Source organism: Apis cerana, linkage group LG11 (genome assembly GCF_029169275.1).
Source record: "Apis cerana isolate GH-2021 linkage group LG11, AcerK_1.0, whole genome shotgun sequence".
In the NCBI taxonomy this organism is placed as follows: Eukaryota; Metazoa; Arthropoda; class Insecta; order Hymenoptera; family Apidae; genus Apis; species Apis cerana.
Genome location: NC_083862.1, coordinates 14,904,428 through 14,930,645, shown reverse-complemented (window position 1 = coordinate 14,930,645; position 26,218 = coordinate 14,904,428). Strand labels below are relative to the sequence as shown.

At 27.4% G+C, this 26,218-nt stretch overlaps 5 protein-coding genes across 13 annotated transcripts; 4 read left to right on the top strand and 1 right to left on the bottom strand.

The window, feature by feature from the left end:
* The first annotated feature begins 79 nt into the window (after positions 1–79).
* On the top strand, positions 80–6,705 carry LOC107995929 (nuclear pore complex protein Nup205). Of its 2 annotated transcripts, none has more exons than XM_017053694.3 (6): positions 80–249; positions 480–637; positions 750–1,449; positions 1,525–2,241; positions 2,329–6,246; positions 6,325–6,705. In XM_017053694.3, exons 1-6 carry the CDS (start codon positions 240–242, stop codon positions 6,570–6,572), a joined length of 5,751 nt encoding a protein of 1,916 aa, XP_016909183.1. In that variant the 5' UTR covers positions 80–239; the 3' UTR covers positions 6,573–6,705. The 2 variants fall into 2 exon arrangements, with proteins under 2 accessions (XP_016909183.1, XP_016909182.1); XM_017053693.3 differs by having other exon boundaries at positions 81–249; positions 750–1,455.
* LOC107995930 (phosphatidylinositol N-acetylglucosaminyltransferase subunit C) lies at positions 6,403–7,810 on the bottom strand. Its single transcript, XM_017053696.3, has one exon. It carries the CDS (start codon positions 7,808–7,810, stop codon positions 6,989–6,991), a length of 822 nt encoding a protein of 273 aa, XP_016909185.1. The 3' UTR covers positions 6,403–6,988.
* On the top strand, positions 7,685–11,661 carry LOC107995952 (NF-X1-type zinc finger protein NFXL1). Of its 4 annotated transcripts, none has more exons than XM_017053739.3 (5): positions 7,685–8,339; positions 8,701–9,006; positions 9,125–9,237; positions 9,325–11,005; positions 11,113–11,661. In XM_017053739.3, the coding sequence occupies exons 2-5, from the start codon at positions 8,743–8,745 to the stop codon at positions 11,539–11,541; spliced, it is 2,487 nt and encodes an 828-aa protein (XP_016909228.3). In that variant the 5' UTR covers positions 7,685–8,339; positions 8,701–8,742; the 3' UTR covers positions 11,542–11,661. The 4 variants fall into 4 exon arrangements, with proteins under 4 accessions (XP_016909228.3, XP_061938347.1, XP_061938350.1 ...); XM_062082363.1 differs by having other exon boundaries at positions 7,775–7,960; XM_062082366.1 differs by having other exon boundaries at positions 7,777–7,914.
* Positions 11,662–12,114: 453 nt separating this feature from the next.
* Positions 12,115–25,105, top strand: LOC107995951 (pre-mRNA-processing factor 6). Of its 5 annotated transcripts, XM_062082360.1 has the most exons (12): positions 12,115–12,257; positions 12,343–12,402; positions 12,478–12,604; positions 12,673–13,223; positions 13,319–14,099; positions 14,172–14,387; positions 14,461–14,802; positions 14,886–15,229; positions 15,324–16,598; positions 17,067–17,110; positions 17,235–17,691; positions 24,034–25,105. In XM_062082360.1, exons 1-9 carry the CDS (start codon positions 12,163–12,165, stop codon positions 15,601–15,603), a joined length of 2,796 nt encoding a protein of 931 aa, XP_061938344.1. In that variant the 5' UTR covers positions 12,115–12,162; the 3' UTR covers positions 15,604–16,598; positions 17,067–17,110; positions 17,235–17,691; positions 24,034–25,105. The 5 variants fall into 5 exon arrangements, with proteins under 5 accessions (XP_061938344.1, XP_061938342.1, XP_061938343.1 ...); XM_062082358.1 differs by having other exon boundaries at positions 17,067–17,691; XM_062082359.1 differs by having other exon boundaries at positions 15,324–17,110.
* Positions 24,050–26,201, top strand: LOC107995962 (thymosin beta). The gene is made up of 4 exons (XM_017053759.3): positions 24,050–24,186; positions 25,012–25,125; positions 25,238–25,351; positions 25,559–26,201. Exons 1-4 carry the CDS (start codon positions 24,057–24,059, stop codon positions 25,585–25,587), a joined length of 387 nt encoding a protein of 128 aa, XP_016909248.1. The 5' UTR covers positions 24,050–24,056; the 3' UTR covers positions 25,588–26,201.
* The last annotated feature ends 17 nt before the right edge of the window (positions 26,202–26,218 follow it).

The following is a 26,218-nucleotide window of genomic DNA, read 5'->3' as shown; positions in this document are numbered from 1 at the left end:
CTCTTAAGTAACTATTTAAAATAAAACGCATTTGCAGTAACAAATGCATGTACTTACTACATGTACTATCTTATATAGTTATTCAATGGTTTATAATTATCAATCCGTTGTTTCCGCCAAAAAGACTTATATTTGTATTATGTTGCACGATATTTCTTTCTTTTCGTTATATTTATATAAGTATAATATTTTGTTTTGCCAAATTTTCATTTTTATAACGTCCTATTTATCATAAAAAAATGTCTGAAGGTAATTCTTAATTTATGTGAATATTTATATTTATAATTTTTATATTTTATAAATCGAAGTAATAATAAATTTCATATTATATTAATTATTACATGTGTAATAATATAATTATATAAAAATCATCCATTTTTAATTAATAATTATATATTTTTTATTAACATATTTTTTTATATCAGTTTAAATAATTACATTAATCATTAATAAAAAAATTTATTTTGCATATTTTATAGAAAAAGGAACCACACAGGATATGTGGACATCTTATAAAGAATTACAAAATCTTGTAGAACGATACATTACTTCTTCTTCAACAACTCATGATCTTCATGAATTTACAGAAACTTTACGTAATCATAGACAAAATTTTTTAACACTTTTAGAAAATCCTGTAAGTGATTATATAAAAACCAAATATTTATAATATTAAATATGAAATAATAAAAATAAAAATATTATAAATTATTATATTATATGATTTATTAAGGTATATTTTATTATAGCCTCCAAATAAAAACAGCAGAGAAGAAATAATAAAGGGAGCTACAGATGGTATTACACTTCCTGATTTAGGGCATCAGTTATTATCAAAAGAATTGGTTGATGAAACCCTTATTATATCAGATATGTATAAACTTAATGAGTTTATGGCATTAGATCTTTTATGTACTGCTCAGTTGCAAATGCCTTATCATCCTAGTTTACCCAGAGGATTAACAGCTATTTTATTATATTATGATGGGAAAAAAGCACTTACATCAACTTTAAGAATGCTTGTACAAGCAAGAATGGGACATAGTTGGAAAATTGATGCTTCACTTGCTCTTTTGAGACATATTACAGAATATATGAATAAATTACAAGATGATTTATTAGATAGAATTTTATCATTGTTAGAAAAAATGGATCCTATAAAGGAACAAGAACTATTGGAAAAAAATCGAGCCTTAGGTGGACCAAAACATCGATATATGGTTATGAAACTTTATAATGATTCTAGACAAGATTTAGCAGACATTTTATATTTGTGGTCTGCACAATCTTCATTGCCAAATTCAATTTTATTTCGTTTATTATCTCTATTACAAACAAAACAAATTGGACCAGAAGCCTATGAAGAAGGTCCAGATAAGGTCACACTTGCTATTATAATGAGTGTGTTAAATGCAATTAATTTTAGTTCATTTTCTACTCGTGAGAATGGTGAAGGTATATTTTTTTATCAATTATAAATATAATTTTTATATTATAATTTCTGATTTAATATTTTTTTTTCAGAATTGATTAATTCTATGCCATTAATTTTGGAAAGAGGAGCACATGAAGAACTATATCAAAAATTAATAACACCTAATATCAATTGGGAGTGTGCTGGATTACGTGGGATTATACAATTTGCTTTTGCAGTTGCTCTTACAACAATAAAAACTGCAGCTAATATACAAATCTTGAATATTACCACAGAAGATGAGAGATTGTTGGAAGCAGCTTTAACAAATAAATGTTTTCATTTTATGGCGGAAATATTATTTAAGAACAAAAGCATATATTATGAAGAATTTTATCTTCGTTATTTTCATTCTCTTATTTCTGATTTTATATTGTTAATGCCTTTAAAAGTTAAAGATTTACGAAGTCGAGCGGATGAATCTATGCGTTTGATTCAGGCGTATCAACAAGAGGGTATTGAACCACCTTTAAATTTAGATAATCATTTTGAATATTTGATGTTAACAATAGCAGAATTATATAAAGAAGATCCTTTAAAACTGAAGTTAGTTAATGACTATTGGTGTTATACTGATTCCACGCATACATCCGATTCTGCACATATTAAGCGCTCACTTTCTAGAGAAGTTGCTCTTTTTAAATTTGTACGTCTCGCAGGTGAAATATTACCAGCAGGATTATTTGTGCCATATCTTAAAATGATCGCATCTCTTGCATGTTCTCCAGAAGCAGCAAAGCAAGCATTTAGTTTTTTAAAGCCAAATGGTAAATATTTATTTTTTTCTGGAATATTATTTATTGTTTTTTTAATTAAAATAAAAAATATTAAAAAAAGCAAAAAAATATTTATAGGATCTTCTGGATCAACAACAATTTCTTGGGATCACTTTTTCAAATCTTTAAGCCTGTACTATGATAATCTTAGAACTGAATTGCCTCCCAGTCAGGATACTGTTTACCGTCAAAGAAGCCATCCCAAAGGCATTACACCTGAAGAAGTTAAAGGTCTTGAAGCAGTATTATTGGTTGTTCGAGTGATTGCGAAAAATGATATAGAAGATAGATTAAGAAGAGATATATATTATCATCCAGGATGGAAAGTAATACCATCTTTGATAGGTTTAGTCAGTTGTGGAATATCTATTCCATTGAAAAGTGTTTTAATAAGAACACTTGCTGCATTAGTAATGTCATCTGAAACTTCATTCACTGTATGGCAAAGTTTAGAAGCTGCACAAATAGTTCCAAATATACCAACAATAAGTAGCTATCAACCAAGAGGAGTTCAAACTGAATTAGAAGAAATTGAATCAAAAAAAGATGAATATCCATTAACACGAGCAATGCTTGAACTTTTAGATGTTCTCACTAATTTTCCTATATTACGATTATCGGGAATGGGGCAGCGTAATCCTGGTTTTGATCAATATTTGCGTTTTATAATTAATACTGTTTTTCTAAAATTTCATACACGATCATATAAAAATCCAGGAGAAAAATGGGAAGTTTCAGAAGCTTGTTTAAAAATATTTTTAAAGCTTATTAAACAATATGAGCCTGCTGTAGAAGATTTTACTGGATGTAAAGTGGAACTTCAAAGTGGAGAAGTTACAATGGTCAATTCTGGTTATTACATTATGACTCAATTACATTCCAAATCTGAATTACTTCATGTTATATTATATATTCTTGATAAAGGTTGCACTAATTTCGATACTTATGAACTTTTTCCTGGTAAAAAGAATCTTGAAAATAGCACTTTGTATTGTTTGGAAATATTAGAAAGAGGATTAAATACGCAACATAATTATATGGCTCAATCAGCTGCTGCAAAATCTATACATACAATTTTAACCGGATTATCAAGATTACTTTTAGAAGTGGATCCACAATCAAAAAGGCCTGATTATATGATAAATATTGCTAAATATGTTTCGTACAGTTCTTGGCTTCCGCAACATGCATTTCACGCTGTCGGTATTATTTATGAAGTGACTAATGAACCAGGAGCAGATTCTGAGTTACTTTCTATGTTTACAGCTACACCTGCTTTAGCTACGAATATTCGACATGGTTTTGTGGAATGCTTGGATGCAGATGAAGATACTGAAAATGAAAAACAGTATACTGGTAGTTGCAAAAATCGAATTTTACTTTTAATGATGCAAAGCCTTAGAAGACCTACTCCAAATCTTTCTCATTATTTATTAGGCTTTGAAATCACTAAAGATATCAAAAAAACTGTTTTACAACAACCTGGTATTCTAGGATTTCCTCGTACATGTTTACATTCAATATTAGGAATTTTAGAACAATCTCTTGAACGTGGTCGTGACAAAATAACAGAGGCTTGTTATTGTCTTCTTTATATGTTAGCTGAAAACAGCAAGACATTTGTTTCAGTTTTAAGATTTTTACGAACTAGTGCAAATCAAGACTTTATACAGAGACATCTTTCAAAATTACCATTTGAAGGATGGAACACAATAATAGAACTTGGTTGCATGTCATGGTTATTGAAAATAGCCGCAATTGAATTACGAGTTGCTGGTGGAAGTTCACAGAATTCTTTAATTCAACGATTAGTTGGAAACTTTGGTCAAGAAAAAGGACAAATTGTACCATCACAGAAACTTCTGATGGATCTTTTGCATTATATTGAATTTCAGTTTCAATTGGAATCATCTTTATGTTTAGATTTCTTTGATCCATCACAAGTTGAAATGGTTTTTGCACGATGTAGTGTTCCCGTTACGTTAGTAGGAGGTCCTCGACTTATAGAAATTAAAAAATTATATTCTATTATCACTGAGGAATTAGCTGTTACTCAAAGTAGTGCAATTGCTACTCAACGTAATCCTATGCAAGATGAAGTACAGAAAATTTTAAAATATGCTTTAGAAAGAAACCAAACAAAATTATTATCTTACGCTACAGTAAAATTTCTAGAAGGTTGGTGTCAAACAACAGAAATATTATTTTGTGTTGCAACAAATCAACAACTTCCTACACCTCAAAAACAGAATTTATTGTTGAATCTATCCCATGATTTATTACAAAAGATGACATCTTGCGAAGCTTTAAGTGAGATTAAAACTTTAGTATCCGGAACAGTGCTGATGTTATTAGTACATCTGCGAAATAGTTTCATCACTCAAACAGATAGTGAGTCATTTCCTTCATCGCCCTCAAACGCAACAATGATGAAAATTATTTTGAGCCATATTTTGCAATGGATTTTAAACGCAGGAGCCTCTTCACAAAAAGTAATTACCCATTTATATGCGGTATTATTGAATTTTCTTTGCGTAGTCGGTTTAGAAAAATCAGAAAACACGAATATTATTGATTTAATGTATGTTAATCAGTTAGATAATTCAGTGAATAGAGTAATGCCTATTCAGGAACGTTCTCATCGATACGCAACGATACAAGTGATAAACAGTTTTGGAAATAAATTGATGGATATTTTATGTCATAATTGCTCAGGTGGTCATGATGTATCTAAAATGTTGGCATTATCTTGCTTGGATAAGATATTAGAATTGGATTATGATAATGCTTGGATAATGTATTTAACAAGTAGAGGATATTTGAAACACATGATAGAAAGTCTTTTAGAATCTGATAAAATGTTACAAAATATGTTACATCCAGAACCTCAGACATTAAGACCATTATATTTATATGAAGCAAAAATGGCAACATTTTGCAGAATGGCTTCTACAAGATTAGGTGCTGAAAGTCTTTTGGAGAATAAAATTCTATCGTGTATGTCAAGTATGACAGCTTTCAATTATCATCCTGATGTTCCATTAGGTTTTTCAGTAAGAAATCCTCATTCCTTTACACCTTCTCCTGGTCAACGTTATCAGCAAATCCTTTTGCCTGCTTTGTATCTTTGTGATGCTTTGCTTACCACTCTTGGAACAGAGAATCAATCATGTGCCATACAAGTTTGTGGTTTTCTACAGAGCCATCGAGGCATTATCGAAATGGTACTACGAGATGCTTATCAGGAACCGAATGCACTTATTTTGAAAGAAATGGCTTGTCTTACAGGTGTAATATCCCGATCTGCGAACATTGACATGTATAAATTAGTAGATGAAGAATTAGATAAAGCTGATTTTGAATTAGAAGATGTTAGTGGTATAAGAGAACTTCGTGCTCATCTATATCGATTACAAAGATTAATGTTGGCACTATTATATAAATTCCAATTACAGCCAGCTCCTAGCTGTTTAAATCACAAGAATGTAGAGGAAAACGAAAAACATATTTCTCGTGTACAAATAGTTGCAAATATTATGTTATATACCCGAAATCAAATGCAGCATAATAGAATGGATCAAAAAATAAGAAATGTGCTTTTTGAGCCTCATTTAACTCTAAAACCAAGAGGAAGAGAAGATAGAATAAAAGACACATCTGGAGGAGTACATTTAGGAACGATTGTCGATCAACTTGTGTCTGTTACGAATTTATTAGATACTGAATTACTTCAAATTGACACTCTTAAAAAACAATCGGAAAGTGTTGGAGAAATGATTATAGACAAATTAAAAGATTACATGTCTGAAGAAGAAACGGAACTCGATGTTCAGAAGCAACGAGTTATAGTGAAACAACGATTGAATCATTGGGTAAAAGAAAAGCATCAAATCATAAAATATTGTTTTCTAATAATAGAACATGCATTATACATTCTTTGGAGTCACTTGGATTTTTATATGATACAAGTGATATCACGGCACAGTCGAATGCAAGGTAAATTTATATTAATATATAATATATTATAATTAATAAATGATATGAAATATTAAAATTATTTTCTTTTTATTTTAGTATCTTCAGGAAGTATAGATGAAGATACAGTGACATGGAAAATATCTTCAGAAACTTTAATGGAATTAAAGCAAGGTCTTGTTTCTACATTTACAGATAGCTTTATTACACAATTAGTAAATATACATAGTAAATATGCACTGATGGAACATAAGGATAAAGATTCCATTGAAAGTCCAGGTCTTCAATTTGTTGAAGCTCTTGTCAGAAGAATAAAAAGATTATTACAGTTCACATTTGTAGAATAATATTGTGTCTGTCATGATTCAAATGTACAACATATTTTTTTACGTACCAGTGTATTAACAAATAATTATCCAAACTCTCATAAATATTTATTATAAAAAAAGTTTTCAATAAATAATTTCTGTATAGATATAATTTATTGAAAAAATATATTTCATCCTTTCATTAAGTAATATTCATTAAATAATATTTTTACATAAATAATATTTGAATATTTAAAATAATGTTAATGCATATCATTTTCAATTTTGTCTAACAATATGTGCAATATAATTTTACTGTTACATTTTATTACTTTGTTTTATATAATTGCATTGTATATTAATAATAAATTAAATATCCAGATATTTATGATATATCTATTTTCTTTAAATTACAATTTTATATAATGAATGAACAGAAATAGATTAAATATTTTTTAAGAAGTAATAACAGCTTCATCCCATGGTCCGTAAATGTTATCTTTATATTTTTGACATTTTACATACCAATAAGGACAAATAAAATGTAAAAATATTATAATTGCAATAAATACATAAGAAAGAATTTGTGATACTATTAACAGAAAATATAATGTACTCAAAGTTAAAAAAATTGAAATTATTATTTTATTATTTAATGTATGTGTCAAAAATGGTAATAAAACAAAACATTGAACAGAAACAGTAAGAAGAGAAAAAGCATGTAATGGAGACGCCAATCTAGATGCTAACATTAAGGAGCCAAAAATTGAAGATGTTATGGATAAAGAATCAGATAAAGAAATTTGTAAAGAACCATATTTACTAAATATTAAATGTACTATAAACATTAGTATTGTCATAGCATAAATTGTATCTGTACTAATGGTTTCAGTTAAAGTTTTTAATACAGGCGATAAAATATATCCAAATGTAAGAAAAATCAATACAGTTCTAATATATTTTGTTAATTCAATCAAAATATTTGGCCTTTTGAAACAATATACCAAATAACCGAATATTGTAAATATTACACTAAATACAAATATGATATCAGGACTAGTCCACTGATTGTTTAACCAAATAAATATGATAACAAAAAGAATTACAATATTTAACTGTATACATACGCTAGCACCGAAAGTTATTGCTTCCAATAAAGTCACATTATTTGGTTTTACATTTTTACGTAATTGTTTCAAAAACGAACTATCTGTATAATTATCCGCCAAACCATAATTTTCATACAAATTCTTCTGCCACTGTAACTGTATTGTCATAATGAACTTAAGTTTCTTTCTTTTTATTAAAATTTATATCAAAATTTCAATTATATTTGAATTTGATTGTTAAATATCAAATATAATATCAATCCGTAAATTAGGTATTATCAATAGATAATAGTTAACATTTTTATGCATTCTCCTTACGTATGTATTTCGTATTATTGGATTTTTGCTTTTTATACGATATACTACAAAAGAAACAGTACAATTTCAATTAATTTTGAATTAATCATAATTTTGTAATTTGTTGAATGTCAAACCATACTTCTTAATTAAAGAGATTAAAAAGATTATTGAAAAACATTACTAAAAAATTTTTTTAGAATCGTTAAATTGTAAAGCATATTTCTTCAAATATAGATTTTATTTATTTGAATTAACCAATAAAATAAAATTCACGATATAAAAGATATAAAATCATAATTACTGATTAGTTCTCTTTTCTATTATTATTTTTGACGAAATAACCAATAAATGTGTCATTGTGAACTTTAATTTTTTAAAAAAGAAATACGTGGTAAAAGTATGATCAAAATTTAGAATAATTTGAATACATTCTAATGAAAATATTTCATTTGTTTTTTAAATCTATTCATACAAATTGAAACACATATTACATATTAAATATATAAATATATCTTCTCACTCATATATATATATATATATGTATATATAAATGTATATATATATATATATATATATATATATATATATATATTTAAATAAATTTTATATTATTTTATATTACTATTTATTTGCCACAATTTTTAATTTTTTCATATAATACATATTTTTATCATGTTATCAGTATAATATGAAAAATTATAATTTTATCATTTTTAATCCATATAGAGCTATGACTAATTTATGTTTTATTATTACAGAAAAAAATTTTTAAATTTTCATAGCTAAGACAATAAATAAAAATGCAAAAATTTAGACAAGCTCAAGCAGAAAATAAAATAGCAATTAACAAACATTTAGAAGCAAATGCCTACTTAGAATCATCTAGTGAGGATGAAAATGATAGAAATGAAGAAGATATGCAAAATGTAGTTGAAAAAGTTTTAGCTTCTTATCAAGGAAAAGAAGCAGATGCAGAAAAAATGTTGTCATATTTAATTAATGTTTTCCAATCTGGCAATGCTGTTTGCTTAATATGTATTTCAACCGTAAAAAAAGCAGACCCAGTATGTTTCTTTATATATATTAGATTATAATGTATATATATAATATAAAATTCTTTATGTCTTAATAACTTTCATGTCTTTTAATATATACTTTATTTAATTAATTTTAATATTTTAGATTTGGAATTGTAACAAATGTTTTGCTTTTTTACATCTGTCTTGCATTTTACATTGGATACAGGATAGTTTAAATGTTAAACGTGAGAAAGGCATTACATTGATATGGGCATGGTAAGAAATATCCTAAAAGATTTTATACATATATATATGTTAAATAATAATATATTTATTTAGTTATTGTTTACAAATATATTTTAGTCCAAAGTGTCGTATGGAATATAAGCAAGACGATGTACCTCGTAATTATAAATGCTTTTGTGGGAAATCTATTGATCCACCATATCATCCATGGAATATTCCACATTCATGTGGAGAAACTTGTGGTAAATCCTTAAAACCAGAATGTGGTCACAAATGTGTTTTACTTTGTCATCCTGGACCATGTCCTCCTTGTGCAAAAACAGTATCTATCAAATGCTATTGTGGTAAGCAAATACCTCAACAACGACGATGTAATGCTAAAGAATGGAGTTGTGGCACTATATGCAATAAAAAATATAAATTATGTTCACATACTTGCAAGGAAATATGCCATTCAGGAGAATGCCCTCCTTGTTCAGAAGTATTATTATTGGAATGTCACTGTAAAATTAACAAAGAATTAAAACAATGCTATGAAGGTTCATGGATTTGTGATAAACCTTGCGGTAGACTTCTTTCTTGTAATGTTCATACATGCTTAGGTAAATGTCATTTAGTTAATGATTGTGGATCTTGTTTATTGGAACAAAATAGAACATGTCCATGTGGAAAGAAACGTTATGCCATTTCATGCAAACAAGAACAATTACCTACATGTGGAGATACATGTGGAAAATTATTGAATTGTGGTTCACATTACTGTAATATGAGATGTCATACAGATCGGTGTGGACAATGTTTAGAGGTAGTCACAAAATCATGTAGATGTGGCAGTTATCAAAAAGAAATTGCATGTGGTAAAGAATTTCATTGCAATAAGAAATGCATGCAAATGCGTTTGTGCGGTAGACATTTATGTAACAAAAAATGTTGCGATTGCTTGATTAAAAATACATATAATATTTGTGAAAAAATATGCGATAATACTTTAAACTGCCGCAAACATAAATGTGCCGCTCCTTGTCATAGCGGTCCTTGTTATCCGTGTGCACGAACTGATATTATTCAATGTAAATGCGGATACAATAAAATAATAGTACCATGTGGTACAATAAAAAAAATCAAACCTCCAGTTTGCAATAAATCATGTAAAATACCGCCAATTTGCCATCATCCAAAACGAGAAACTCACAAATGTCATCAAGGTCCTTGTCCACCTTGCAAAAAAATTTGCAACTTAACATATAAACGATGTGGTCATTTTTGTGTTGCTGTTTGTCACACAAAAGTATGGATAAAAGTATATAAAAATGATACAAAGACACAACCAACTGGACCTTGGGATATACAAAAAGAAACTATGCAGCTAAAAACATTACCTTGTCCACCATGTGAAGTTTCAGTACCAATTACATGTTTAGGAGAACACGAGACACGTCCGTGGCCTTGTCATATGGCTAAGTCTACTTCTTGCGGAAGATTATGTGGAAAAATATTATCATGTATGAATCATACATGTGAATTAATTTGTCATAAAATATCATTTTCTAAAGAAGATATAAGTGGTATTCCATGTATGGAATGTGAAAAACCATGTCTATTTCCACGACCACAAGGCTGCACACATTTATGCCCAAAACCTTGTCATCCTGCACCATGTAGTCCCTGCAAGCAATTAGTTAAAATTTTATGTCATTGTGGTATAAGTACTTTATACCGCAGATGTTCAGAACTTACATCAGCTAAAGCAGAACAACGTAATGAATTGCTTAAATGTGGAAATCAATGTCCAAAAAATGTAATTAAATTAGTTAAATTTATTAAAATTAATTAAATTAATAATTAAGTTATTAATTTGTTTTATGTTATTACTTTCTATAATTAAATAATTATATTCTTTTTCAGTATTCTTGTGGACATCGATGTATAAATGATTGTCATCCTGGTCCATGTAAAAATGAAAAAAAATGTAATAAGAAAGTGAAACTATTTTGTGAATGCAAACGTATTAAAAAAGATTTTATTTGTTCATTGATACAAAAAGATGAAATTTGCATAAAATGTGACGATGTTTGTAACAAATTAAAAATGGAAAAACGTCAAGCTGAAGCTGCTTTATTAGAACAAAAACGGCAAGCAGAAGAAATACGTAATCAACAAGAAATCGAAAAATTTGAACGAAAATTTAAACCTCGTCGTAAAGGAAAAGATAAATTCGATAAAAAACAATTATTGAATGAAAATTGTAATAATTATAGAAAATATTGGATTTTAGCTATTTTAATATGTTTTATAGGTATTGCAATATTTTATGCAAGCATTCAAAAATTTTGAGCAAAAATATTTATTAAATCTTATGTGTACAATATTTGTTATTTTAAAAAGAAAAAATCTAAGATTTTTGTTATATAATTATATTTTTATTTCTAATTTAATAAATTATTTGAATAATAATTTGTTATGAATATGATTTAATGTTAATATTTTGTATATAAATATACATCAACATATTATATATTTTTATGATTTTGTGCCATATAATTATAAAAATTTAAGAATTTTCACACGAATTCTATAAATTTTTATTTTAGTTATATAACAAAAGATATCTATTATAAAATAATAAATATTGAAAGTACTCCAATTTTATTTCAGTTTTGACACAAAATAAATTATTTTAAGTCATTATATTATATTTTTACTTAATAAAAATTATCAAAATATTTAAGTTTATTTATATTTACGATTTATATGATGATTTTTTTTTCCTTTCTTCATTGATGGCTATAAATATTATTCATAAAATATTTCAAAGAGTAGCTAAAAAGTGCCATCTATTAGAAAGTCATTTCTTAATCAAACGTTTGAATTGCTAACATTAGAGGTTATATTGAATGGATAAATACTATAAAGTAATTTTATGTGTGTTTACATCAGTAAACTGATAAAAATATAATGGCAGTTCCATCAGTTTCATTATCAACGAGAAATAAAAAGCATTTTTTAGGTGTTCCAGCACCGTTAGGATATGTAGCTGGTGTTGGAAGAGGGTAATTTACAAAAACAATATTTTTTAGTTAACCTCCTTTAATAAAATAAATATTAATATATAATTATTGATACATTTTTTTTTAGAGCTACTGGATTTACAACTAGATCTGACATTGGTCCAGCTCGAGATGCTAACGATGTTTCGTAAGTATTTTATTATATCTGATTTTTTATTAATACAAAAAATGTCTTATATTAATTTTTTTATTTCATTTATAGAGATGATAGACATGCTCCACCTACAAAAAGAACAAAAAAAAAGGAAGAAGAAGAAGAAGATGAAGAAGATTTAAATGATTCTAATTATGATGAATTTTCTGGATATGGAGGATCATTATTTAGTAAGGTAAAATATTCAACAAAAATTCTTTTGATCATATAACTTATTTTATTAAATAATTAAACATTTTGTAGGATCCATATGATAAAGATGATGAAGAAGCTGATGCTATTTATGAGGCAATTGATAAACGAATGGATGAAAAGCGTAAAGAGTACAGAGAAAAAAGACTCAGAGAAGAATTAGAAAGGTATCGTCAAGAACGTCCTAAAATTCAACAACAGTTTTCAGATTTAAAAAGAGAATTGGTAAATGTAAGCGAAGAAGAATGGAAAAATGTTCCAGAAGTTGGTGATGCTAGAAATCGAAAGCAACGAAATCCACGAGCAGAAAAATTTACACCATTACCAGATTCTGTTCTTGCAAGAAATTTAGGTGGTGAAACATCCACTAGTATAGATCCATCAAGTGGTTTGGCATCTATGATGCCTGGCGTAGCAACACCTGGAATGTTAACACCTACAGGAGATTTAGATTTAAGGAAAATTGGACAAGCAAGAAATACTTTAATGAATGTTAAATTGAATCAAGTTTCTGATTCTGTAGAAGGACAAACTGTTGTAGATCCTAAGGGTTATCTTACAGATTTGCAAAGTATGATACCAACATATGGTGGTGATATCAAGTAAATAAAATATAAAAATATTAAATATATCTTATTGTTAATTATAATTTAATGATAATTTAATTAACTTTATATTTATTCTTATTTAATTTCAGTGATATTAAGAAAGCCAGATTATTGCTAAAATCCGTAAGAGAAACGAATCCCAATCATCCTCCAGCATGGATTGCTTCTGCACGTTTAGAAGAAGTTACAGGAAAAGTGCAAGCTGCACGCAATTTGATAATGAAAGGTTGTGAAGTAAATCCTACATCAGAAGATTTATGGTTAGAAGCAGCTAGACTTCAACCACCAGATACAGCTAAAGCAGTAATTGCTCAATCTGTTCGACATATACCAACATCTGTTAGAATTTGGATAAAAGCAGCGGATTTAGAAACTGAAACAAAAGCAAAAAGAAGAGTATATCGTAAAGCATTAGAACATATCCCAAATTCAGTAAGATTATGGAAAGCTGCAGTAGAATTAGAAGAACCAGAAGATGCGCGAATTTTACTTAGTCGAGCGGTCGAATGTTGTCCAACTAGTGTAGATTTATGGCTTGCGCTTGCTCGATTAGAAACCTATGATAATGCCAGAAAAGTACTTAATAAAGCAAGAGAAAATATTCCAACTGATAGACAAATTTGGACAACTGCTGCTAAATTGGAAGAAGCAAATGGAAATAAACATATGGTTGAGAAAATTATTGATCGTGCAATATCTTCTTTAAGTGCAAATGGTGTGGAAATTAATAGAGAACATTGGTTTAAAGAAGCTATGGAAGCTGAAAAGGCTGGAGCAGTACATACATGTCAAGTAATAGTTAAGGCAATTATTGGTTTTGGAGTAGAAGAAGAGGATAGAAAACATACATGGATGGAAGATGCAGAAACTGTAAGACTTTATATTCCATTTATATTTAATGTTGTACAATCAAAATATATATATTATTTATGTTTATTTTAGTGTGCTCAACAAGGTGCATTGGAATGTGCTAGAGCAGTGTATGCTTATGCATTGTCGACATTTCCAAGTAAAAAATCGATTTGGTTACGTGCTGCTTATTTTGAAAAAACATATGGAACACGAGAATCTTTAGAATCTTTGCTTCAAAGAGCAGTTGCTCATTGTCCAAAGAGTGAAGTACTTTGGCTTATGGGTGCAAAATCAAAATGGTTAGCTGTAAGTAATTAAAAAAAAAAAAAATTTTTTTTACGAAAGTATTTTTATAATTAATATGAAATTTTTTTTTAAGGGAGATGTTCCAGCAGCAAGAGGTATATTATCACTTGCATTTCAAGCAAATCCAAATTCAGAGGAAATTTGGTTAGCAGCTGTAAAACTAGAATCAGAAAATTCTGAATATGAAAGAGCTCGACGGTTGCTCGCGAAAGCACGAGCATCTGCACCAACTCCTAGAGTGATGATGAAAAGTGCAAAATTAGAATGGGCTCTGAATAATCTTGATGCAGCTTTATTACTTCTAAAGGAAGCATTAGAAGCATTTGATGATTTTCCAAAATTATGGCTAATGAAAGGACAAATCGAAGAACAACAAGGAAACTTGGATAAAGCTTTAGAAACATATAATCAAGCTGTAAATGTTCATCTCATGATTTTTATTAATTAATCTTTACTGATTATTTATTTTTATTTATTTTTATGATTTTATTTTCATAGATAAAAAAATGTCCGAATTCTATTCCATTGTGGCGTTTATTAGCACAATTAGAACATAGAAAAGGTCAAGTTACTAAAGCTAGATCAGTTTTGGAGAAGGCTCGCTTAAAAAATTCAAAGAATCCAGAACTTTGGTTAGAAGCTATCAGAAATGAATTAAAGATTGGTGGTGTGAGAGATATGGCAAATACGCTTATGGCAAAAGCACTTCAAGAATGTCCAACATCTGGTTTACTTTGGGCAGAAGCAATTTTTATGGAACCTCGACCGCAAAGAAAAACAAAAAGTGTAGATGCTTTGAAAAAATGCGAGCATGATCCTCATGTGCTTCTTGCAGTATCTAAGTAAGTAATTAACGTAGAATATTTTTATAATTTAAAATACTAAAAATATAATTTATATTAATAATTTTTTATCATTTGAATAATTATTTGGTAGATTATTTTGGTGTGAACATAAAATTTCGAAATGTCGAGATTGGTTTAATCGAACAGTTAAAATAGATCCAGATTTAGGAGACGCTTGGGCATATTTCTATAAGTTTGAACTTTTAAATGGAACAGAAGAACAACAAGAAGATGTAAAAAAGAGATGTATTGCTGCAGAACCTCATCATGGTGAAAATTGGTGTAAAGTTTCTAAAAATATAGTAAATTGGTGTTTAAGTACTGATCAAATTTTAGTATTAGTTGCAAAAGATTTACCAATTCCAATATAATATTTTATTAATAATTTAAATTAATATTACATATAGATATTTTTTAAAAATTAGCTATAACTGAATAAATAATTTAAATATAAAATTTTTTAAAACTAATTTTTAAAATTCACTTTTAATATCCATTTTATTTTATTCAAATATTTTGGCTCATAATTTTTTATAATATTGTACATGCATATTTTTATAATAATTTAAGATATTTCAATTTCAAAGCCATTTTTTAAACATAAATTATTTTACGGAATAAATTTTACGGAATAAAGAGAGTAAATAATAGGAAAAGAATAAAGATGGAATAAAAATGTTAAAATCAGCTTTATGTTCAGAGTATCGCAAATTGAACAAAGAAAGAATAAAAAATAGTGAGAGAAGAACAGAGATAAGATAAGAATTGATCATCAGTGTCATCTTTTAAATGCTAAAAACATCTGTTTAAAAAAAATGTAAGATAATAACAATTAAGAATCATCGCCATCTCTTGAGTATTTTTGGTATTTAATCTTAAGATATTAAGATATTTTTGATATTTAATCTTATTCAAGAGATAGCACTGATCTTCAATTCTTAGTTTATTTCTGTTCTGCTCTGTTCTGCTTTTTCTATTCTTTCTCTTTATGTTTTATTTACGGCACTCTGAAGATGGCGTTGATTTCAATATTTTTATTGTATTTCTATCCTTCTCCCTATTTGCATTCTTTATGCATTTTTTCTATAAAATTCTAGATTGTTATATTATCTCTATCATAATAATTATATATATATATATATATATATATATATACACACATTTATACATTTTAATTTCATTGTGCTACTATTAATATTACAATCTTATTCTGTGCCGAATCGATAATATTGTAAATATTAAAATGATATGTGATACGTGGATTTAAGTATATTCTAGAAAAACAAAAAATACATTAAATAATATGATATGTTTATGTATCTTGTTTATGATTTTAGCATGTTTAGTGATTGATATTAGAAAATTGGTATTAGAAAATTTTTCAGCCATAAACAAAATATAAAATTTTATATTGCATCTTAAATTTCATTTATTATAGATAATCAAATAATATGAATAATTAACAAGGAATATTTTTTCTTGTTGATAATATTAATATATTTAAATATCTATTGATTTATTAAATTTTTATTTATCAAATATTTCTTTTGAAATATTCTTAAGCATTCAATAAATATAACCTATAAAATTTATTATTTGTTTGCTTAGAAAATGCATTTATTATTGCAAATAATATATAAAATATAGTTGTTATATTAAATATAATAAGTTATATTATATATTTCTTAATTTAAATAAATATTTATTTTTTTATAATTAAATTATTTTTTTAATTCATTTTTTTAACAATTTGTTGGAAAAATCGTAGATTACTATTTTAAATAAATATTCTAAATACATAATGAAATTTCAAGTTTCCAAATATATTTCACAGAAACAGTGAACGGGACTGCCATATGACGTGCAGCTGGAATAATTGTAAGATGAGTCATTTCAACTCTTGTCAACCCCTAAAAGCCCTTCAATTTTGTTCCCTTTTAATTATATCAAATGTAGCATTTTTACAATACTTTTGCTATAATAATAATTTTCATTTATTCAGCAATAATAATAAATATTGATTGAAAAAAAATCTAATCTAATAACGAAATAAAAATACTGAAAATGAATTTACGCTTGAAAAACATGAAACTTTTTCGTGCATCGAATGCGAAATCATACTCGTCGCCAAGGGTGAGTCAGCCACCCTCCCGATGACGGTCAAGGAGACCATTGGAGGAAGTGTTCGAAGGATGGAAGGAGGAATTCAACAGAAGGGGGGAGGAAAATGATGCTGTGCGATTGGCCAACATTCAGGGCCGGAATTTGTGGTGGGAGTTAAACAGTGTGAGCGTAGGATCGACAGAAGTAAGAGTGAAAGAGTAGTTCGCCGGTGTTACTTGGTGTTACGTGCTACGAAATCACTAACCGGTCAGTCAGTGTACTGCTTCCATCCTGCCCTTGAACACTTGGCTGGACGGTGTTAGCGTTTGCCTACCTTTCTAAGTGACAACTGACAGGTCAGTGCTCTTTGCCGTCGATGCATTTTATTTATGGTCAGTTAAATTGCATGCGCTTTTAAATAAATAAAAATATATGGTGATATTTTAATAAGATATCAAAGTAAACCGGCTTTTATTACCTCTCCAAGAAAGATATATTATTGTGTGTGTATATATTTTTTTTAATAAGATAAAAACTATTTGAAAACGACCGGTATTTACAAATTGTTATTTTTATTACTTTTGAAAGAAAAAAATTAGCAATATATACACACATACACACACACACACATATACGTTCAAGAATATCGATCGTCTTCATTATTCTGCGATCAAAAATGGAGGGGTGTGGTCAAATCTTTACATGTTTTGTGTATATACAAATTTTGATACGAATTAATTTTTTAATATTTTTTTTTTAATATATTTGATATATATATATATTTTATGTATTGTGACATTTTATATAAAATAATTATTATTTAAATATCTAATATCATTATTATTACCCTTTATATATCATTGCATGTAGAATTATATTTTCGTATAATAATTATATATTTTATATATTTAGAATGATAATTAAGTTTTAGATAAATGAGTCATATTTAATTATATATTTCAGAAACGTAGCCTTATATTTATTGCTAAGTTTCTGTGAGTCCTTATATTAGGATGATAAGGATGGAGCAAGGGCGTGGTTTTGACAGATGCACTCCGCTGCGCATCAGGCACGCAAATGCGTTTCTGGTTACCGATTGATGAGCACGCTTCTGTTTCTTGTAATTACAAGCATTTATTACATTTCGATTAATTTTTATTCCGAAAATAGTTTTAACGAACAAATTATCAAAAAATTTAATTCAATTTTTCAAAATTTAATTGAAATAATTTAATATCGCATATTTTAATTTAATGAAATTAATCTGAGTGATTGCCTTGATGGACTTATTAGAGTGCAATATGAACTCACATTCTGTTTTAATTAACATTTTTTTATGCGTGGTATCTTCATAAGAGAGAATCCAGTGGATATTTGCATCTTATCATGTCTCGGACAAGTCGACTCGTTTCAAGGCAAGCGAGCAGATATTTCGAATAAGTATTCCAGAAATTTTATTTATCGATTTGTCCCGTGAACGTTTTCATTCGTTGACATATTTCGTACATGCGATACTGGCTTATTCTTAAATATAACGATCATGATAACTTCTATCTTATTGCAATTTATTATATTTAAAATAAATAAAAAAAAATAATATGATAAAGATAAATGATATAATGTAATATGATATGATCTATAAATCAATAGTATGATAGTAAAATATTTTCTTTGAATACAATTAATCATATAAAAATATAAATTTTTGTTTTATTTTAATTATATAAATTTTTAATTGATATTTCGAATTTTAATCCGAATACATATATATATATATATACATAAACAAATGTTTATGAATCAAAAGAAAAAGAACGAAGATCAAGGTGAATCCCACGCGATATATTAAAAAATTACCTTTTTACCATTGACCATGAAAACTGAGATTGTCGATACATTATATAGCAGATATAGATAGTTATGAAGAGTTCAGATACCCTACTCGTCGACCCCCGCATTGCCAATCGATGAAACCGTCTGCTTCCAGTCGACCGCTCCCCCGATGCAACCCTGCATGTCCAAAACCGATATATACGCGTATCACAGACACGAGGGGGCGTGCGCACACCGCTATTTCATTCACGTTCCGGAAGAGAAATATCTTAAAATTTCTTTCAGCATTTTCAAGGTCTGGATTAAGATATAATGTTATATATAATTTTATATATATAATTAATAAAAGAAATATTAAGACAATGCGAAAATAAATTTAATTTGTAATTTTTTTTCTAATTTAATTTGTTTTAATTATTTGTTTATTAGATAAAGATTTATTATTCACATAAAATTTCTAATAAATTTTTTAATATAATTATTTATATTTATATATAATATTATTTATAATATTATTATATTTATTCTTTATTTAGCAAATATAATATCCAAAATGTTATTGGACATGTATGTCATATTTTATAATTAATGAGATTAAATTAGAATTTTATAATATTTATTGACGATAAATAGTTTCGTATTTATTTATGAAATCTTTAAGATTTACTATTGCAAAGTCACCATAATATGATATTTATGTATATTTAATAATAGTAAAATATATAATTAAATTTATAAGAGTAAAATTTGTATGTATATATTCAATATTTAGTTATATATTGTAATATACAAAATTCATTTCATAGAACGAAAAAAGAAAAATTTTACAAAACGAATTCTAAGTTGCGAATAAAACGGGCCGCTTAGTAACACGCCCCTGAACATACGCGCCACCGCTCGATACGACACGCGCGCGTCCAGGGTTCGTTAGCCGTCACGGTTGCACGAAAGAAAGACGAGAAGGAGAAAGAGAGAAAAAGAGGGCGTTTGTATCGCATTTGCTCGTAGCGCAGTCGCGACATGGAATCATTGTAACAAACGTATTTTTTAGCTACACTGCATGCTTTTATGTAGGTATAATATGGTATACGTAGGCAACTTAACGTGTATGCAGTTCATCATCACCGTTAACCAGTCGATGGAATAAGCACACTGGTTCGTTCAGAAGCGAACCGCTGCATACGCCATTGAAAGTCCTCCATTAAACGTGATTACCCAAGTTAATTGACAAGCCGCGCGAACTTGTTAGTTGTCAACCATAAGATCTTTACCAGGAACAGATGACAATGTCTGGCCAGAAACTCTTGAACGATCGACTGATCATATCGATTCCACCGGATATGTTTACAGTCAATTGGTTTCAAATACATTCGTTCGATTTACGTGGAAATTCTAAATTATATATTCGTTTCCCTTATAATTATTTGTAGCGCTTTTAATTGAAAATATATAAACAATCATTGTAAATACAGTGAATAAATAATAATTAAAATTCAAATAATTGATAAAATAATATTGATAAAAAAATTAAGCATTCTTTTCGATATATAATTTTACAATTATGTATTCAATCTCGTGATGAGCATGAATTGTCGAAGCGTGATGTACAGATATGTTCTGTAAACCGGCTAGCGCGTCGATGCGAACAACCTAGTTTCCTTATTAACTTGCAGACCTCTTTTCTCTTCGCGAGATCAAGTAGGATTTATCGTGATTTCTCTTCGAACACTGACGTATTGAGACCGTTTTTAGTTCTCCTTGTTATATTGTAATCCAATGAAATACATCATTGAGAACCATCATTGCTTTTCTGACTTTTGTGAAATCGACCGACTTTACGCTGTAATATGAAATTAATAAAATTATTCGCTTTGAAAATATATAAAGAGAAAGTATTAATTTTGATATTTCTATGAAATTTTGTCTTACTATAAATTTCTACTATATTATAAAATAATATTTAATATTAAATATTTCTATTAGTCTTCAAATTTCGCGTGTATAAATTAATTCGTATTTTTTATACTTTTATTCTTGAATTTGTTAATCATAATCAACTGAAGCAATCTCTTGATTTTGTTACCGTTATAGCTAACGCTTATTATTAATTTAATGTGGGTATATATTATAAGAATAGTGAGAGAAGAAATATTAAAGAAGCGAATACGTAAAGGACACAAATGTGCTTCGCAGTTATGGATTCAGCCTCTTTCGAGCTTTCTCTATATACAGCCAAGCGACTGGCTACCATATAAGGACCTATACACAGCCTTGTCGATGCTGACCCACCGTTGGAACGTATCTCTTGAAACGCTCTCTGAAACCATTGATATACGCTTATCTTTGCCTTCTTGAATCTTTTGTAATTTTTTTAATATTATTTCTTTTATTTTGTTATAATAATCATTGATATTTCCTAAATTCTATAAGATTAAATGTTTTTGAATAATTTTATTTATAATACAATCAAAATTTAAAAAAAAAATAATTTTCAAAAAAAAGCAAATATTATTATTTATTTATCGAAATGTAGAAAGTAAATTAATATTAAATTTCGGAGACTAAAATTTTTTGGAAAAAATATAATAGTTTCAAATTTCAGTTATTTTAAAAAGTTTATCAATTGTGAATAATATTAATTTTTTTATCATAATTTTAATAAAATAATATTAAGATTTTTGAAAAATATTCTTTCTTGCTTTCTTGTTGAAAATATTTATTTTTTTAAAATTATTATTTAATTATTATTTAAAAATAATGCATATAAATAACATAAATAGAAAAGAAACAAAAAGAAATAAGAAAAAGAAAAAAATGAAAACGAACATGAATCATTCAATTTCAATGATGTACTGAATACATTTTTTAAAATAGTATTCAGTTAGATCAATATTTTTTTGTAATATTCCATATATTGAATAGTATAAATTTAGGAAATTGTAATTTTTCATATTCTAAATTTATTCAGATAATGAGAATTTGAAGTGTTGATTATCAGTGCCTTAACTGAAAAACATAAAAGTACCGTGAGTGCTGGATTCAATATATGAACATATAATGAATCTTTCGAATTCCTTCCGAATGATCACGTACTAACTACGAATTATTTTTCAACGTGTATCAAAATATTTTATTAATATTGTAAATTTGTTAAACTTAATGCTTTCAAAGATATACATATATATATATTTACGTATAATGCGAATATTTGATAAAGTATTTTTACAAATTTTTTATATTTTTTATATATTACAAATTTTTGTATATCTAAAAATTTGATAAAATAAATATAACATGATAAAAGAATTTGATAAATGTTTATATCATAAAAAATATAATTTGTGAATATTTATAAGATTTTAGATTAAGATCCTGATTCATAAAAATACCGCTATTTTAATAGAAAAATATATAGAAGTATGTGATCAGAAAGGAAATGAAAAGAAACGCCAACCGGAAATAACAAGCTTCTTCTTCCGCTTTATAATACATTAATTACTGTGGATTGTAATACAAAATTATATAAATTAATACACATTAGATAACATTAGATAAGAAATATATTATTTTTATTTATATTTTTTTTTGCTTTCATTTAATAATATTTTTATATTTAAATTGAGTATATTTAAATAAATACACACTTGATTAATTAATTACGAATAATATTATTGCATTTTAAGATATTTAACATAATTATATCCAATAGATTACTTATTTACTTATAAAAAAAGAAAATAAAAAAATACCTAAAATACTAGACGAACATTTGCATATCCTTACATTCACCAGAAATGATACCGATGCTATTAATTCGCAATTTATAATATTTGCATCTATATTTTTTATTAAGTAGATCTTTCGTTTTTCATTTTTTAAAATCTTTGATTTTATAATTTTTATGCTTTTTTGATGCATAAAGAGTATGTATTACGAGATAATTTTATAACATTTAAATTGAACAAGTCAAACAAGTTACATGTTTCATTTATCGATATATTCCGGCGTTTCTGTCAATATGCATTGAAAGCGTCACTAAAAGCATTCGATATCGATATGTTTCTCGATAGACATGTATACAAGTACGTGTGTCACATTTGTGTACGAACTTCCTTCGTCTCGATGACAATTAACCAATGCATTCAACGACATTGGCAGATTCATGCTTTTTGTTATTTCTGATATGCATATCATCCGGTGTTCGATCATCATTGTTCAATTGAGAATAAAGAAAATAGGTTAAAAATCTGAGTACCGCGATTCGCAGCAATACCATTGTGAAATTGCATCTTTTTTGAATTCTTGTAAGTTGTATGAGTTTTAATTCGTTTCTGTCTTTCTTTTTCAAATTTATAAGTTAAATATTTTGATTAAAAAAGTATATATATAATATTTAAAAAATTCATAATTTTTAAATTTCAAAAGTATTAGGAATAACTTGATTCTGTTTTGTTATGAATATAAATATTAGAGAAACTTTTTTCATTTGGACGTAATAAACAAAGACATATCATTTCTACGGACAAAACTCGACAGTTCGTTTCAGATTGCGGTTCAAGTTGTTGATGTCAGTTTTATAATTGGAAATTCTTTTGGATATCGATAATCAAACGGAACTCTGCGGAAAGATAGCAAAGTATACATAAGAGATTATTATTTTTAAAAATAAATTAAGAATAAATAATGCTATTACAATCTTATAATTCTTTAAATGTAATAGATTTATTTAAAATGTTTTTAATAATTAATAATTAATCTATTAAGGTTATATTATGAATTGTATTCATTATATGTCATTTAATTAATTAGTGATACTACGATTAATATTATTATTGTAAACATCAAAAATTGATTGTTTGTTTCAGATTGAAGAGTACAACAAATCACTATGTCGAGTCCGTCGTTGAAAGACCTGCCAAAAGTAGCCTTAGATTTGAAAAGCGAATTGGAAGGTTTCAATCATGGCTGTATGAAAAAAGCCTCAACTGCTGAAAAGAATGTTCTACCTTCTGCTGAAGGTATAATATAAATTTCATTATCTTTTCACTAAAATTTTTGTTGCATTATTATTTTAATGTTCGTATGATTTAATACCTATAATATTATAGACATACAGAGTTCTAATTTCTTATAATTTGTTTCGATCGATTATAATGCATGTAATATTGTAACATATAGACGTACGACAAGAACGACAGCATTCTGAATTAATCCACGATGTGGAAACATTTAAACCAGATCAATTGAAACACGCCGATACGAAAGAGAAGATCATATTACCCAATGCCAAAGGTATCACTGTTTATTTGATTCCTAGGGGAATATTTCATTCTCAGGTTCTACTTCTTCCTTGGCCGGTAACAAAAGGAGGGTATTTTGTTGCTTTTGGTGCTTCGAGGTGACCGAAACATACGTGACCAAACCAAGCCTATTCACTTTCGCTTTCAGCTTAGAAGAAATTGTTTTGCATGTTCAATTATTTTGTCAGCAATTTCGTACTCTATACTACGATAACACACAATGTTATTGTCCACTTAGTAATAAAAGTTTTTTTAGATATAATAACAACAACGCTTTATTGTTCCTTGCTAAGGAAACAATAAAAACGTGTTCTATTAGCATTAATAATTTGATTCTTCATAAGATTTCATATTGATTTATAATTTTAGATAAAATTGAATACTTATATTGTTTTTAAAATAATTACATATTATATCGTTGTGGTGAGATCGGCTAATGCACACTTGCTATAATTTCATTGGCTTCCATAGTGACCTTAACTTTCATAGTTCTCTCATGTGTGTTTTATTTTCCGTTCTTTGACCTCCATTTACTTCTTGCAGATGTAGCTGCGGAGAAAACTCAACAAACGCTGATGTCAGGCATCGAGACATTCGACCCGAGTAGTTTGAAGCACACTGAAACTCAAGAAAAGAATTTGCTACCTGACATGGATGGTACAGTATCGTATTTCACGACTTTTTCTTATCTTTTATAATTTTTGAAAAATCGAATAAAAAAAAATTTTAATATTAAAATAATAATCACAAATTAAATTTATTTTTAAAGCAATCCAGCAGGAAAAAGGAAAGCAACAGTTGATTTCTGGTATTGAAAATTTCGATCCCGCGAAATTAAAACATGCAGAAACACTTGAGAAAAATCCCTTGCCTACCAAAGAAGGTAAGGTAAAATTTTAAACATATATATTTTTTATATAATATATATATATATATATATATATATATACATATATATATATATATATATATATATATAGTGTATATATATTATATAATGTATATAGTATATATATATATATATATATAAAATTTAAAATCATTAAAATAAAAAATAAATTTTGTATCAAAATAATATCTTTTGTTATAGCAATTGATGCAGAAAAAATAGCTGCTTAAAGCAAGCATTTAAAATAAAATGAACGGAAAAGAAAGGGAGCGGCGACTCGTCATTTCTTCCATTTTCGATATTGTGACATTTTATAACAATTATTCATACATTGTCAACAAGAAATAAGGAGAATGCGAAACACTGTGTTAATGTAATCTTATGATTATACTTATCCTACCGCCATGAGCGTCCCTTTCGGCGAGATGCACAAGTCGATTTTTACATAAAACTATTAACAGCAGAACGACGATGAAGATCCAAGTCCAAATTTAAAAAAAAAAAATTTGATAAACTTTTACAAGCTATCAATTTGATTCCTAATGTTACCAGCAATAAATAACTTTGGACTTGTATCAACATCTGTCTTTAATACTAACTCGCCAAAGGATGTACTTTTTATACTAAGAAAACTGCACGCAAGCAAACATTATTTTCGATAGCAACAAAATTGGTAGCATTGCATGCGTTACAGAATATCGCAATGGTACAGCAGTTGACTTTATATTTGTGTAAAAATCATATTTTATATAACAGGCTATTGTACTTTTTTAATATTTCGTACACATCGCATTGTCATTCCGATGAAAATTATGATGAATAAAAAAAAATAATTTGTAAGAAAGTCTATTGCTTAAACCT